The 16766-nt window shown below is 36.7% G+C and overlaps 1 protein-coding gene across 1 annotated transcript in view; it reads right to left on the bottom strand.

Annotated features, from left to right (window-relative positions):
- Nucleotides 1-380: 380 nt before the first annotated feature.
- Nucleotides 381-16766, bottom strand: part of LOC128518883 (uncharacterized) — a 429900-nt gene continuing 413514 nt past the window's right edge. The window contains exons 22-29 of the mRNA XM_053492243.1: nt 14107-14178; nt 13816-13875; nt 10737-10808; nt 9789-9860; nt 9570-9641; nt 8567-8623; nt 1649-1708; nt 381-797 (exon numbers count right to left, since the gene is read on the bottom strand). Coding sequence (XP_053348218.1) covers nt 769-797; nt 1649-1708; nt 8567-8623; nt 9570-9641; nt 9789-9860; nt 10737-10808; nt 13816-13875; nt 14107-14178 — 494 coding nt within the window. The 3' untranslated portion in view covers nt 381-768. The remainder of the gene's footprint in view (nt 798-1648; nt 1709-8566; nt 8624-9569; nt 9642-9788; nt 9861-10736; nt 10809-13815; nt 13876-14106; nt 14179-16766) is intronic.

The raw sequence follows: 16766 nt of genomic DNA on the forward strand, positions 1-16766 counted from the left end.
TCGTGTGCAAGACTGTATTTAAATTAATCTAAACTCAAAAGGTCTTGAAATATGAGCAGCCTTGTGGTTAACTGTCTCTCATGTTTGGTTTCAGTGCGCGTGCGTCACTTTATAGTCAACATCCATGCATGCATATACTGTTTACTATAACACTGTGACCATGTGGGTGAGCATAAAGCATTTTCTATTTTGTTTGTATGTGTGCGCACGATTGTGTGAGTGAGGGTTATATTTTGTATTAATAATTTTTATATGTATATTTTTGGGTTGTGGAACGAATTGTTCGAGTTTTGAACAAGTTTTTCTTATGGAGAAATTAGCTTTTTATATACGAGTGCTTTGATATACAAGAACACTTCCGGAAGAAATTATGCTCATAATCCAAGGTTTAACTGTAGTATAAATGAGTTTAAAAAAAAAAAAAAAAAAAAACTAACAAAACACTTTAAGGAATCTTAACTTGAAAAACTTTTTCTTCTTTTTTTTTTGTATTAAAATATGCCAGTGAACACCTAGTAATTAACACTGCCAGCTTATGTGTTATACTAATGCAGAAAATGAAATCGGAGAAGTTAACTTGGATAAAGCTAATTCTAGCTCATTCTGAGATCTAGAAACAATATGTTTTTTTTAATAAAGTTACCTTCCTGTTACTCCTATATCATGAAAGATTGTACAATACTCAAATTTTCCTTAAGCAAAACAATCTTTTTAAAAATACAATCTGCTCCAAAACAATCGTGTTTACCATGTTCTTCAGCTGTTTCATCAGTTCTTGGGTGAAGACATTTGACTCTCTTCATGGTTATATGCAAAAAAATAATAATAATAAATGTAATATTTGGTTATTAATCATGTAGCTATTATTCAGTGCTTTTATGAACATTTTTTAATGAAATAAATTGGTGTGTAAATATATCTTTTAGCCAACCTGAAACAGATTATTTACACAGCACAATCAAATGCAAGGTTGTAATCTGTACAATCTGTGTTCAAAATTTAAATTGTCTTTTGGATCATAATACAGTTAAAATAAAAAAATAGTCCTGGTCTATAAAAAATAGTCCTGGGTTAAAATTGTCACTAGTTGACATCAGACACCTTTTGGCCTCTTTTATTTGTAAAATTAAAAAATGGTGATAATTGTAAAAATTGTTTTTTAAAATACAACCAAATAATGTTCAACATCCAAGTGGCTTTATGGTGTTTATGTTCCTGATTTAAATCTGGGCTATATCTGGTCTCCATAAAAATATCTGCCATGTTACTGATGTTGAAAATAATGTAGTAAAATCTACTGTAGCTGTCACACACACTTCATTTAATTTTAAACATTTCATTTGATTTCACACTTCATGGCCACCCATACTGCTGCTCTCTGTATAATTTATGTAATTTATACAGTTAACACTTTATATACCTATTTTATACTTTATTTTATTAAAATTATATTATATATTTGCAGTTTTTATATTTTACATGCTTTTAATCTTTCCTTATTAGCTTGCAAAAAGTCATATAGGCATTTCACTTTGTATGGTTGTATATGTTACAAATAAAATTAGATTTTTAAATGTAGCAAATTATGTGCAAATATCTTTCAATGTCAAAAACTGTTGTAAAAATACTTCACTTTAGTTCATCTTACTTTTCTCCATGGCCCGCTTCAGTTCTGAGAACATGTCGCCAGCTCCGTCACTGCTCTTTCCTAGTTGGGAAAAGACAGATATAACATTCGATAAGATAAAACACAGTTCTATTAACCACCTAAAGGGGACCAACTACGCAAAATTCGCTTTTGGATCATTTGGGACAGTCACGTGGGTCTTGTTTGTGTGTGTAAAAAACATATCCAAATCTTTTTTTCTTCTTTAAATGTCCATATTTTTCTTTATGAATAAATGCTTTTGATTGGCTGCGGTTAAATGACATTGACATCAAAAAGTGTGATAATTTTTCCAGCCCAGGGGTCAGATCCTCCCAGAATACACAACAGGCTTTAGTCGTTGTATTTTATATTACAAATTAGGATAATTCCAAGATAGAATGTCCCATTGTTGGGTGAAACCAAAAGCATCTAAAATTGTTTTTGCTCCTAACTCTTGATGTCAAAAAAAAAAATTTGCTCTTATTTATTTACAGTGAAAATGTTCCATATCTCAAAAGTTGCCTGTGCGCTAAACTACTCACATCAAACTACTTTCACACCGAGGGATAAATCAGAGTTGGATTTGCCAACAGAGTAAAGATGGAGAGTACCAGATAATTTGTGTGATAATCTGCATTGTTTTGTACTTGGGCTTAATGTGGATTCTGTCATGCTTGTTTTTGTCATTAGTGTCGGGAAGAAATTTGAAGCATGTTCAAAAATTTCAGCTGGCGCCACCCGACACTAATGCAATGGTATCGATTCTTAAGTGATGTTATCAAGCCGTTATCGTTTTAAGCGCATTTATGGAGTCATTATCGGTTTTTATCACCTTGTTACCGGTTCGGAAGCATTCGGCAGCCAAAAATCGTCATATTAAATGTAGACGGAAGTAATCACAAAAAGTGATATTGTAAGGAAAATAGTGATGATTAAACATATAATTGAAAGAGAAAGTCCCATGCACCATAGAAATGTTTTAATCTAAAATGTCTTTGGTTTAATCATTCCTGTTAATTTCATAAAAATTATTACTGTTAAACTGTTAAATTCTTTAAAATTCCTACAATGTGATTTTCTGGATTTTTTCCCTATTTTGTCTCTCATGGTTGAGGTATACCTATGATGAAAATTACAGACAAAATTAAGTGGGAGAACTTGCACAATTGGTGGCTGACTAATAACACATATTTGTTGAAGGATGTAGTGGAAACATAAGAGAAGAAAAAATGTCAAGAGCGATGCTCTTGCATGCCTGCATACTTTATCAGCTATTGCTGTGCAGATCAAAAGATTGACGCGTGCTACGAGGGCACACAGATATCAGTGGAGACTTACGACATTGCATCTTTTTTTTACAGAGTAATACACTTCTGTAAAATCTTTCATATGTGATTTGATCCATGGACAAAGTACAAAGAACTATACCTGAGCCCAACTCTTGAAGATAGCCTGTAACTATAGTGTTCTCACTGATTAAATTCCACCAGACTTTGGGGTCAAATGTACTCGGAAATGATCTCAGGGCCATAATATTAAAAAGCCCTTAGTTTCCTTCCACCTGTGCAAAGAAGCGTGGCAGGTCTGTGCTCGGCACTAGCAGGGTGGGGCTCAGTGGTAACGTGTTGAGGCTTGGCAGTAGTATTTTATGAAAATAAAATAATCTATATTTTTTTATGCTTTAATATAAATACATGGCAAAAAATAAAAGGGTTTAAAAAGTTAAATGAATTTTGACTTCCGGTTAGCAGCCACATGGAGTAGACGTGTGAGTTAGTTGCTCCGACAATTTTACATTCCTTCACTCCCTTATCCGTTCTTAAATGCTAAACTAAATCTTTAGGATACAATAACTTTGTACTCTACCCCACGGTTACATACTTTTTTCATTTATAATGGCTACAAGGAGTGTTAAGGCCGGGAAAAAAGACGACACTGTGACCGCTCTAACAGTCGAGTCCATCTCAGCGCTGTTAGATAAACACCGTGAAGCGTTAGCGGCTGAATTTAAATCTTCGTTTAGTTTACTGGAAAGTAAACTGGACCAAATTCAAGCCCAGGTAGAGGACCATGGACAGCGCTTACCTTCATTAGAACTCGCTACAGATGACCTGAGCCAGCGTGTGAGTGAGTTAGAGAACATCTGCTCCGGACTTCGGGAAAACAACACTAAGTTAACGGCCAAAGTCGTAGACCTAGAAGGCCGGAGCAGGAGACAGAACCTGCGTGTCCTGGGTCTTCCAGAGGGTACTGAGAGTGGACTCCCTACCGAGTTCTTCTCGAAATTTCTGTGCGAGGTGTTTGGGAGTGAAACGCTCCCATCCCCGCCTGAGATTGACAGAGCCCACCGCATACCTACATCCAAACCCGCTTCAGGGGGTTGTTTTGTGTTTTTCTCTTATTGAGATATTTCAGTATTGGAGTGGGGAAATGTTTTATTTATATATTTAATTCTTAGTTTTTGTAAACTGTGTCGGAGCAGAAGATGGTGTGGTTAGCGGCAGGAAGAGTGGTTAGGTGGAGAATGAAAGGATGGAAGAGCTTGCTGCTTTGTTTGTTAGCAGCTATCTTTGTTTGTTTGGGGGTAGTGGGGTGTGTGGGGGAGGGGTGTGGGGGGCAGGGGTGGGGGTTCTCCAAAGCCAGTATTGTGTTAGTTCAGTATACACGGTGTATCTTTGATAGGTTGCTCTGTGTTTTACACTTCTGTTTTAAGGCTGACGCTAGGCATTTCATTATTATTTATGCTTATCTACCTTTATCTCTTCTCAGGGAGAATGAATAGTTCTTTAAACTTTGTGAGCTGGAATGTTAAGGGTTTAAACCATCCGGTCAAGAGAAGGAAGGTGCTCTCACACCTTAAACAACTTAACACTGCAATCGCATTTTTACAAGAAACTCACATTCGCAGTTCCGATAATTCTCGCCTTATGTCGCGTTGGGGAGGGCAGCACTACCACTCGACCTTTCAGGCCAAAGCTAGGGGTGTCTCAATTCTGATCAATCCAAACATCTCTTTTGAGCATCATAATGTTATTGCGGATATACATGGTCGTTATATCATTGTTTCAGGGAAGTTATTTAATACTAATGTAGTGTTGGCTAATTTATATGCCCCTAATTACGATGATGTTTCCTTCTTTGAACAATTCTTCTCTGCTCTACCAGATCTGAGCTCATACTCTCTCATATTAGGGGGAGACTTCAACTGCTGTTTAGATCCATCACTTGACAGGTCATCTCCCAATCCTATACCTCTGAGTAAATCCGCCATGCTACTTCAGTCCTATCTTTGCAGTTTTGGTATCTCTGACATATGGCGCTTCCTTAATCCAAAAAAGAGAGAATACTCATTTTTCTCACATGTTCATCATACTTTCTCTAGAATTGATTATTTCTTTGTAGATAATCAACTGATCCCCATGGTTAGCTCCTGCGCTTATCAGAGCATTGTGATATCGGATCATGCACCAGTTGTTATGTCTATAAAGCTCCCCAATCTTCCTCAAATTAATAAACATTGGCGCTTTAATTCATCATTATTGATAGAGAATGATTTTAAAAAATTTATGGAAGACCAGATAGTTTTTTTCTTGAACACAAATGAAACACCTGAAGTGTCATGTTTAACTGTTTGGGATGCTCTGAAAGCCTACCTCAGGGGACAGATAATTTCATATACTGCAAATATGAAAAGGAAGGCATATAAAGAACGAAAAGATTTGACCAACCAAATTAAAGAAATTGATCAGCAGTATGCTCTATTTAAAAACCCCGATCTGTATAAAAAACGCATAGAATTGCAAACTAATTTTGAACTCATCTCGACGCATGTAATTGAATGCCAATTATTAAAGAGTAGGAGCCAATTTTACATTCATGGTGATAAATCCGGGAAACTTTTAGCTAACCAGTTAAGAGGTTTTAGAGCACAGCAACACATTACAAAAATTCGGATGGAGGATGGTACCATCACTACCGACCATTCTAAAATTAATGATGCATTCAAGAATTTTTATTCTCGATTATATACTTCTGAGTTTCCAAAGGACTGTAATTCACTTGAGAATTTCTTGAATCAACTAGATATCCCAACACTGTCCCCTGATTCTAGATTAAGATTAGAAGAGCCCATATCACAAGAGGAGATCAGTTCCGCTATCTCATCATTGCAATCTGGTAAGTCCCCGGGTCCTGATGGGTTCCCTGCAGAGTTTTTTAAATCATTCTCCTCATACCTTGCACCACAACTAGCTTTGGTTCTTTCTGAATCTTTTAAGCAAGGTAAGATGCCTGCGTCATTTAATGAAGCTCGCATCACCCTTATAGCAAAGAGAGATAAAGACCCAACAGAGTGCTCTTCATATAGACCAATCTCCCTTCTTAACGTGGATGTTAAAATCCTTGCTAAAGTCTTGGCTCGTAGATTAGAGAATGTTTTACCCTCTACTATATCTGAGGACCAGACCGGTTTTGTCAAAAATCGCTTTTCTTACTTTAACATTCGACGTCTTATAGATGTCCTGTACACACCATCAGAGGGGATCCCTGAGTGTGTCCTTTCTTTGGATGCTGAAAAGGCTTTTGATCGTGTGGAATGGGAGTACTTATTTAGGGCTTTAGAAAAATTCAATTTTGGTCCAAGTTTTATTACTTGGGTTAAATTATTATATTCAAGCCCTACTGCCTCAGTTCTGACAAATGCTCAGCAGTCTCAACCATTCAGCCTTCAGCGGGGAACTCGTCAGGGGTGTCCTCTCAGCCCATTGCTCTTTAACCTTGCCATTGAGCCACTAGCAATTGCATTTCGCAGCTGTAGGGATATATCTGGGATTTGGAGGCAGGGAGAAGAACATAAAGTTTCCCTTTATGCAGATGATCTTCTACTTTTTATATCAAATCCAATCTCCTCCCTTCCACCTGTGCTGTCATTGCTTAGTGAATTTAGCTACTTTTCAGGATATAAATTGAATTTGCGCAAAAGTGAACTTTTTCTGTTTAATAATACAGCAGTAACAACTGGTATGCATAATTTTCCATTCAACATAGTGAAAAATCAGTTCACCTATCTCGGTATTACAATCACAAGGAAACATAAACACCTTTTTAAAGAAAATTTTACTAGGTTGTTAACCCAAACTAAAAAGGACTTGGAAAAATGGTCACCACTGTCCATGTCCCTGGTGGGCCGCATTAATGCCATTAAAATGAGTATTCTTCCTAAATTTTTATATCTCTTTCAGTCTGTACCTGTTTTCATTCCCAAATCTTACTTTAGTGCTTTAGACTCAATAATATCCTCTTACTTTTGGAAAGGTAAACATCCACGATTAAATAAGTCTCTACTTCAAAGATCTAAAAGAGACGGTGGCATGGCTCTGCCTAATTTTCGCTTTTACTACTGGGCAGCAAACATTCGATCTGTCATCTTTTGGGCATATTTTCATAACCAACCTAATCGGCCTGCCTGGGTGGAAATGGAGATAAAGTCTGTCAAAAATCTCTCTGTCTCTGCACTCCTTGGATCTGCACTCCCCATCCCCTCAATAAAATTAATCAATAACTCAGTTGTTAGGCATACCTTGAGAGTATGGGCTCAGTTCAGAAAGCACTGCGGTCTTCTGGGCTTCTCTCTGTCCAGTCCTATCGTCTCTAACTATCTCTTTCAACCTACTTTACATGATTCAGTGTTTCAGGAATGGTACAATAAGGGTATCAAGCTTTGCAAAGATCTGTTTATTGACCATAAGTTTGCATCGTTTGAGCAGCTTTCTGAAAGGTTTAACCTACCCAATTCAAACTTTTTCAGATATCTGCAAGTAAGACACTTCATTAGCTCTTTAATACCGAATTTCCCTGAGGCTCCTGCTGCAAATATTATAGATAATCTCCTCTGTTTGTCCCCGCTGCGTAAAGGCCTAATATCCACTATTTATGGTGGATTGATGGGCTTGAGTCAATCCCCTTTAAGTAAAATTAAAACTGCTTGGGAGAAAGACTTAAATCTCTCGCTGTCAGATGATACTTGGAATTCAATTCTTAAACTTGTCAATTCAACCTCCTTATGTGCCCGCCACTCTTTATTACAGTTTAAGGTTGTACACAGGGCTCATTTCTCCAAACTTAAACTTTCCCGTTTTTACCCAGACATTGATCCTTGCTGTGATAAATGTAAAAGTGGAGAAGCATCTCTTATTCATATGTACTGGACATGCCCGAATTTGGAAAAATTTTGGAGGGATGTTTTTAAAACCCTGTCGTACATATTGAAATGCAACCTTGAACCAGACCCTCTGATCGCTCTCTTTGGTGTCACTGGAGAGGAAGACAAGCGTCTAACTCCAGCTAAACAGCGTTTATTATCTTTTGCGACACTCCTGGCCAGGCGTTCTCTTTTATTCAAATGGAAGGATGCCACTTCACCCACTCACGCCCAGTGGCTCAGAGATATTATGTCCTGTCTGTCCCTGGAGAAGATCCACTACTCAATCCGTTATCCAGACTTAAAATTCCAACAGGTGTGGGGGCCCTTCCTTCGCTTTTTTCATATACATTTATAGTTTGATTCCCTTTTTATTTGATCGTTTGTCTGTTTGTTTTCTTTTCCCTTTTTGTTGTTGTTGTACGCAAAACTAAAAACTTCCAGCTCCAGGTTCTTTTTTCTTTTTTAGTCTCTCTCCTTCTTTTTTATGCCTGGCGTCTAGCCTTTCCTTGTACTTGTAAAGCTGGCTTGGAGCTAGGGAGGGGTGGGGTGGGTGCTATAGGGATTTAAAATTCTGTATTAAAACATTACATGTCTACCCTGTAATATCCCTGTTTTAAAATCAATAAAAATATTGTTGAAGCAAAAAGTTAAATGAATTTTAAGACTTAGGCCGTATTAAAACAATATAAATATTATTTAAAAAATAGATATCTTACCTGGATTTAGTTTTTTCCCTTCAGTTTTAGGCACATTACTTGGTCCAGGGGCAGCATCTATGAAAGATTCAACATAATGAATCATTCATAAAATATTATACAACAGTTAGTTCTGACAGAATAATCTGACTGGACGAGTGGAATTCTGAGTGATAATAAAGGATGGTAACAGCACTAGAATGTTTAACTATATGCATCACTTTGCATCACAGGTGTTCTAACAATCATTAACTACATTAACTGTCAATCAACAGCATGGGGTAACGTAGGTCAGTACAGTCCGTAGTACTGAAGAGAGAGCAGCTGCCTCTTCCGCCAAAACCCACATTCAAAAGCAAAACCAGTCATGGAAGCTCTTTTAGCAAGAAAACACATCTGATAACTCTTCCTCTGAACTGTCCATGTTTTCTGTTCACAGCTTGAGCCACAAAACTAATAAGCACAAGGTAACATAAGGCTGAATCCCAACTCCCTCTCTAACCCCTGAACAAGAGCACTAAGTCTTGTGTGAAAGTGCTCAATATCATTAAATTTGATGCTATTTGGGACTTAACCCTGAAACCCAGGCATTAATGGAGCTGATATTCTAAAGCAGAATAAGTAAAAATCTGAAGAAATTTAAGGGATTAACAGGACTGTCCACCACATCCATGGTTTATCCTCCTCACCTTTTGGTTACATAGTACCAAAAAACTTTACAATTATTTTCTGTACATCACTAACTGTCAGTCCTAATCTCAAAGCCAGTCCTGCCATTGTATTGGCAAAGCAAAATAACTGGTTAAATAAACAAACAAATCATAATCTGTTGATAATTAATGTCATTTCTAGAACTGTCTTAACCTCCATTACTACAGTACATTTATCGCTATTAATTTTGATCAGTTACCAAACACTTTGCATTAAGATTAGTAATTAGGGGAAAATGGTTTAAGGGGTTAAATGACATTCAGAAAAAGTCATAAAAATAATAATCATGAAATCGAAAAAGAAAAAATCCTACCTTGATTTATCTTTGGTTTCTTCATCAGTTTAGGTTTAACACAAGTCACATGACTTAATCCAGGGGCAGCATCTAGAAAATATTACAGATTTATAATGTTATTTTCTTACTATTTAGGGCCCAAGCACTAGGACATCAGTACCATGTCGTCATAGTGTGTGAAGGGCCCTAAATAGTAAAAAAATAACGTTATAAAACTGTTTCAAATAAAAAACAAACCTTGATTTATCTTTGGTTTCTTCATCACTTCAGGTTTAACACAAGTCGTATCACTTGGTCCAGGAGCAACATCTAGAAAACATTACATATTTATAGCTTTTTTTTCTCACTATTCATATTTGAATTTCAGCTGATGTTAAATTGAGAGCAAATACAAATAATTGCAAAAACAAAACATACAAAGATCATGTTAAATGTTTTGCTGCTGAGTTTTCCTCCTCAATGTTTCAGTTTTTCTTCTGATTTTTACGTTTGTATTTTTGACGCAAACATACCATGTGGGTGGGTGTTACAGAGCTGCTTCCTCATTGGCCAGCTACTGTAGGATGGGCGTTACAGGACTGCATTCTCTTAGCCAGCTGTTTAAATCTCCACCACATTCTCAGGACAAGTTAATATTATGTTTAATGTCTGTTTTTTAGGGTTTGCAATTTTTTATTCATTTTTAATTTATTTACTGACTCACTAATGATAAGCTATACTGCTTAAAGGATTACAGGAGGGCTGTAGCTCAGGGGACTCAGGGCACCCTGGAGAGGGTACCAGTCCATCACAGGGCACAAGCATGCACACACACGCACAAGTAAATACAGTGTAAAAATTTCTGTATCTGTCAAAACAATACAGTTGTGTAGACTTTATCTTTGTTCTTCTTCACTTCTGAGTACAAATTATCATCTCCCTCACTGCTCTTTCCTAGTGAGTAACAGTCACTGAATTAACATTCACTAAGAAACACACACCATTCTGTTTATCACTTAAACTTCCAGAACTACACTACATTTACCTCTATTAACTTCTATCATTTTCATTTTAGTTACTGAATGATTCTGATCAGTTACAGAACACTATGTGTTAAGATTAAAAAGTATGAAAAATGGTTTAAGGGGTAAATTAAATTCAGAAATGGTCATAAAAAATAATGATAAAATAGAAAAAAAATTCCACCTTGATTTGCCTTTGGTTTCTTCATCACTTCAGGTTTAACACAAGTCACATCACTTGGTCCAGGAGCAACATCTAGAAAATATTACAGATTTATAGCTTTAATCACTATAAAGCTTTTATTTTTTTACTATTTATATTTAAATGTTAACTAATATTTAAATATAGTGAAGAAAAAGTAATTGCAACCAAACACGCAACCCTGGAGGTGCAAGGCCACGGTGCTAACTACTAAACCAGTGTGCCAACCAGGGCCGGTTCTAGACAGGCACATATGGGGGCAGTGAGAAATGTGAAGGGGGCATCATGTGTACACGTCATGTTCGAGCACTGTTTTTTCCTTGTGCTTATAGTAACAGTATTGTCCTTGCTGAATTGTGTTGTTAGCTGCGTCCAAAGCCTGGAGAAGTGGAATGCACTTTGTCAGGCCTCTACCATCAGACCTGTTCAACTTGGGTGTCCCACTTGAAGACTAAGCTTCTGCTGGTATAGCTCTTAAGGCCACTGGGGCACGCAACCCCCCTGACCACAATAAGGTGGCAATCCCTCAGGGGGGAAAATGAAAAATGAAAATTAAATAAATAAAATAAAATAAAATATCCATAATCCAGATTTTATCAATCAACGACATAACATTTATCTTAGCTGCATGGTCGAATTCTCAAAACGTTTAACCTAAAGTAAGACTTAATACAGTATAACTAGAATATTTACAAAACTGAAAAGTTGTCTTATGAATAATAATAACAACAAAAAAAATAAGTTAAAGCAGTTGGGCTATAGAACTTTTCATATACAGCGGGGAAAATAAGTATTTGACACATCAGCATTTTTATCAGTAAGGGGATTTCTAAGTGGACTATTGACACAACATTTCCACCAGATGTTGCCATCAAGCCAAATATTGAATTCATACAAACAAATCAGAACATTTAAGTATACAAGTTAAACCATAATAAATAAAGTGAAATGACACAGGGAATAAGTATTGAATACATGAAGATAACAAGGTGCAAAATTACATAGAAAGCCAGGAGATCACCTGAAATCTGTCAGTATTGATAGAGAAATCCTGTCCCCTATCAGTACTAATTGATATCAGCTGCTTTAGTCCTAATTGATGGCCTATAAAGGCTTCTCATTACCCAGAAGGCACACAGGAAAGACTTCATGATGGGTAAAAGCAAAGAACTCTCTCAAGATCTTCGTAATCTTATCGTTGAAAAGCATTTTGATGGGAATGGTTATAGGTGCATTTCCAGAATGCTGAATGTTCCTGTGAGCACTGTGGGGGCCATTATCCGGAAATGGAAAGAGCAGCAGTTCACCATAAACCAGCCACGATCAGGTGCTCCACGCAAGATCCCTGTCCGAGGAGTCCAAAGAATAATCAGGAGAGTTCTCCAAGAGCCAAGAACCACTCGGACAGAACTTCAGGAAGACCTTGCATCAGCAGGTACTGTTGTTTCAAAGAAATCTATAAGCAATGCACTGAACCGCCATGGCATCCATGCACGCTCACCACGCAAGACTCCATTGCTGAACAAAAAGCATGTCAAGGCTCGGTTAAAATTTGCGAAACAGCATTTGGAGAAGCCTGTGGATTATTGGGAGACTATAGTATGGTCAGATGAAAGCAAAATTGAACTTTTTGGCAGTCATTCTACACACCATGTTTGGAGAAGAAATGGCACTGCTCACCACCCCAAGAACACCATACCAACAGTTAAGTTTGGGGGTGGAAGCATCATGGTTTGGGGCTGCTTTTCAGCAAGGGGTACTGGCAGACTTCATATTATTGAAGGCAGGATGAATGGAGAAATGTACCGGGACATTCTGGATAAAAATCTGCTGCCATCTACCAGGAAGCTAAAAATGAAAAGAGGGTGGACATTTCAGCAAGACAATGATCCCAAACACAAGGCCAAGGAAACAATGAAGTGGTTTCAAAGAAAGAAAATCAAGTTGCTTGAATGGCCCAGTCAATCACCTGACCTAAATCCCATAGAAAATCTATGGAGAGAACTGAAGATCAAAGTTCATAAAAGAGGCCCAAGGAACCTTCAAGATTTAAAGACCGTTTGTGTGGAAGAATGGGCCAGAATCACTCCTGAGCAATGCAGACGACTGGTCTATCCATACAAGAGGCGTCTAGAAGCTGTAATCACCAACAAAGGCTTTTCTACAAAGTATTAAATAAAGTGTGTTCAATACTTATTCCCTGTGTCATTTCACTTTATTTATTATGGTTTAACTTGTATACTTAAATGTTCTGATTTGTTTGTATGAATTCAATATTTGGCTTGATGGCAACATCTGGTGGAAATGTTGTGTCAATAGTCCACTTAGAAATCCCCTTACTGATAAAAATGCTGATGTGTCAAATACTTATTTTCCCCGCTGTATATATATATTTCTTTTATAGTAAATGAACAGCTCTCTTTTCTCCAATCCACTCTTGCTACGTCTTGACTCATTTGTATACGGACGGTGATTGGATGTTTACCGAAGGCTCAGGGGAAGAGTGTGTGTGTGTGTGTGTGTGTGTGTGTGTGTGTGTGTGTGCTGCAGCCTGTGAATGAATACACACAACAGAGGGACAGAGACTTGAGGGAACCGTACTGTGTAGTGTCCCTTTTTTCGGCGGATTTTTCCGCTACCGCAGATCATTTTAGCAAATTGTAATATATTCATTTTCTGAGTATTTTAACATGTGATTTCTCAACATTTCAAAATTTTTATTTGAGGGGGCAGGACATTTATTTGAGGGGACGCTACCCCCTCTTGCCCCTGCGTAGAGCCGGCCTCGGTGCCAACATTGCCAATGTATCTTTTGTTGATTCTTTTATTTTTGTTAAATGCTTTTTGGCATGAATCACATTCCATACTAAATATACAGTACAAATGACTATTCCTGATGATCACAATTATACACTGGATAATGCAGTAAAAGCAGCACATTTCTAACTCTCTCCAAAACATCATCCATATTACTGAATATATTATACACAGCATAAATATCTGTTTGTCAAAACAATACTGTTGTGTAGAGAGATTGTGTGTACACTTTTGTGTATCTTACCTTTATCTGTGTTCTTCTTCACTTCTGAGTACAAATTGCCATCTCCCTCACTGCTCTTTTCTAGTGAGTAACAGTCACTGAATTAACATTTACTAAGAAACACACACCATTCTGTTTACCACTTAAACTTCCAGAACTACACTACATTTACCTCTATTAACTTTCATCAGTTACCAAACACTATGCATTAAGATCAGTAATTGGGAAAGAAAATGGTTTAAGGGGTTAAAAGACATTTAGAAATGGTCATAAAAAAATAATAATCATGTAATCGAAAAAAAAAAATCCTACCTTGATTTGTCTTTGGTTTCTTCATCAGTTTAGGTTTAACACAAGTCACATCACTTAATCCAGGGGCAGCATCTAGAAAAGATTACAGATTTATAACGTTATTTTCTCACTATTTAGGGACCAAGCACTAGGACATCAGTCCTATGTCGTCATAGTGTTGAAATCTGCTGCCATTAGGATGCCTGTGAGTCTGGGCCACGGGCGTGGCTCATATGCATGCAAAACCCAGTAGAAATTTAGAGCTCATGGAACTGAACAACTTTCAAATTGCATGTCAAGGGTTCAACTCAACACAAAGTCAGTTATTTTGTGTCATTTTCCAAAACCTGAGGGATTTTGATATACTCTTCCTAGGAAATTTATACAATCACCACCAAACTAGGCCTACAGTAGGGAGTCAACAGGAATTCTTATTACCGCCATGCCCACCGCCGCGGCAAAACAACAGCGGGCAAAATAAATCAGTGACATTTCGTGTCCTTCGTGAAATAACCACCAAGTGGCGCAAAGTGCCATTTTCATTCACCACAGTTTTAAAATATTATTATAATATAATTAAATATAATATAATTATAGCCATTTTATTAAGTGATAACAATATGTTGTATTGAAGAAATACTACAGTGATAGTAATTCCCACATCTAAATACTTTATACAACAAACATGAAAAATCTGAACCAGAGCTATTGATATTTACTGTACAATAATGAGTTAAAAACAACAACATTGGTTAAATGTTGTTTACACAGATGATCACCAGCTGACAATTGTTTTTGAACAAAGAATACATTTTTTATAGTCTATCTCTGTTTGTATCTGTTTATGACTAAATGTTCAACATTTTTATGGCCAACCTAATTAAGCCTACAGTACATATAGATTCTAATAAAGACATCATCGTCAGGCCTCGGTGTCAGGTCAGCAATAAACACTTTACCAATCATCATTTATCCAGACTTTAAGGTGGCGGTATTGCACAAACTACGTTGCCTGCCGCAGATAAAAATGAAGAAGACCAAGAAGAAGAAGACAAGGCGGCCAGTGAAGATGGGTTTTACTTTTTCGAATTTTAAATGAATTATTATTGACAAGGAGTCAAAATGTAATTTAAAACCACAGAGTCTGTGGGAAAATAACAAAAAAACTGTGGTATACTTTACAAATTTACACAGCTTACGTTTGTTCTTAAATTGCAAAAATAATTCAAAAGTTACCTGTTGGTGGTTTAGCATGTGGATTAGCATATCTAGCTAACTAACCCTTGTAAGGTTGAAAGTTTTTTTTTTTTTAATGGTAAAAATCAGTCAGCTGGTTACAGTATTATTATTAGACATGCCCTAAGTAACCAGTGTGGTTTGACATATTAAGTTTTTTTTTATTTTTTTATAGTAAGTTAATGTCACTGCATGATCAGTTTTTGAAAACCAGTAGTTTTATGATGTAGTGTTCAGTGTTTAATAGTAGTTACCAGAACATGTAACTTTAACGGCATTGGTTAATTATATTCTATAAATAAAGACCCATATATGTTTGTTTGTAGAAAGGTTATCTTGCTAATTATATACAATTTACTTTAATTGGGTTCTTTTCAGAAGCATGCCACCTCAGGAGACCAGGAATCTCAACAAAGAAACTGCAGGAGAATGTTCCGGGGTCTCCATCAGCACCACATCATCAGTCAGGTAAGCAGCAGCCCATGAGCAGCAAGCAACCAATTTTCCTTAAATTTTTTCATCTCCTTTTTGACTGATTCTTTTCACTGAAAGATTGTCACAATGCTGTGGACTTTGTGTAACTCCTGTATAAATCATACTTTGAGTTGAGCAGTGTGACATTTAATATCTTTGTCAGGTTTAGTGACATTTTGTATCAGTGTCTTGATTTGCCAGATTTTGCTGGTGTCTATTATATTGTGTGAATTGTAAATTTAATACACTGTATGCTGTTAATTGAGGATTTTTGATATGTTCAATAAAACTATAATATTACTCATTTGTGTCTCATGCATCTCATTTATATCTGACTTTTATCTCATTATGGTCTTGTATATGGCTCATTTGCTTCTCCTTCAAATTTAGTATTGTTTCTCATGTACATCTCAGATTTTTCGAATGTTTCTCAAAAGTATGTCCAGTTTGTGTCTCAGTTATGTCTATTGTTCTTCTAAGTGGGGTTTAGGAGAAATAGTAAAGACAAAGTCGAGCTTGCAAAGAGTTCAGTCTCCATTCAGTCTCATGTGACAAGAAAAAGCTCATTCTGAGCAACATAATTTTGGTATGGGCATTTATATTAATCAGCGCTTAACCGCACGTATAAAGTTTTCCAGAGCGTGGAGAAATTTTGCTGTACTAAATAATATTTATGAAGTATAATCAGGGCCACTTATTCCTATTTATTATAAGGAATTGTATTTTAAGTTGTTGTTTTAGTGTTACTGTGTGTGCTTTACAATGTCAGACAACATTCAAATGCAAATAATTCACCCCTTTCCAGGTGTGAATCAGCTGCTCTCACCTACAGATATTAATACGGTATTCTGGTTTTACCGCCACAACTCACGGTGTCGACATTTGGGTTTGTGCGTTTGCTGACTTCTACCGCTGAATGGCGCTATATAACTCTAGACTGACGCCTCGGGCATCAGTTCATTCTCTGCAGG

The sequence above is a fragment of the Clarias gariepinus genome, chromosome 1 (assembly GCF_024256425.1).
Source record: "Clarias gariepinus isolate MV-2021 ecotype Netherlands chromosome 1, CGAR_prim_01v2, whole genome shotgun sequence".
NCBI classification, from domain to species: domain Eukaryota; kingdom Metazoa; phylum Chordata; class Actinopteri; order Siluriformes; family Clariidae; genus Clarias; species Clarias gariepinus.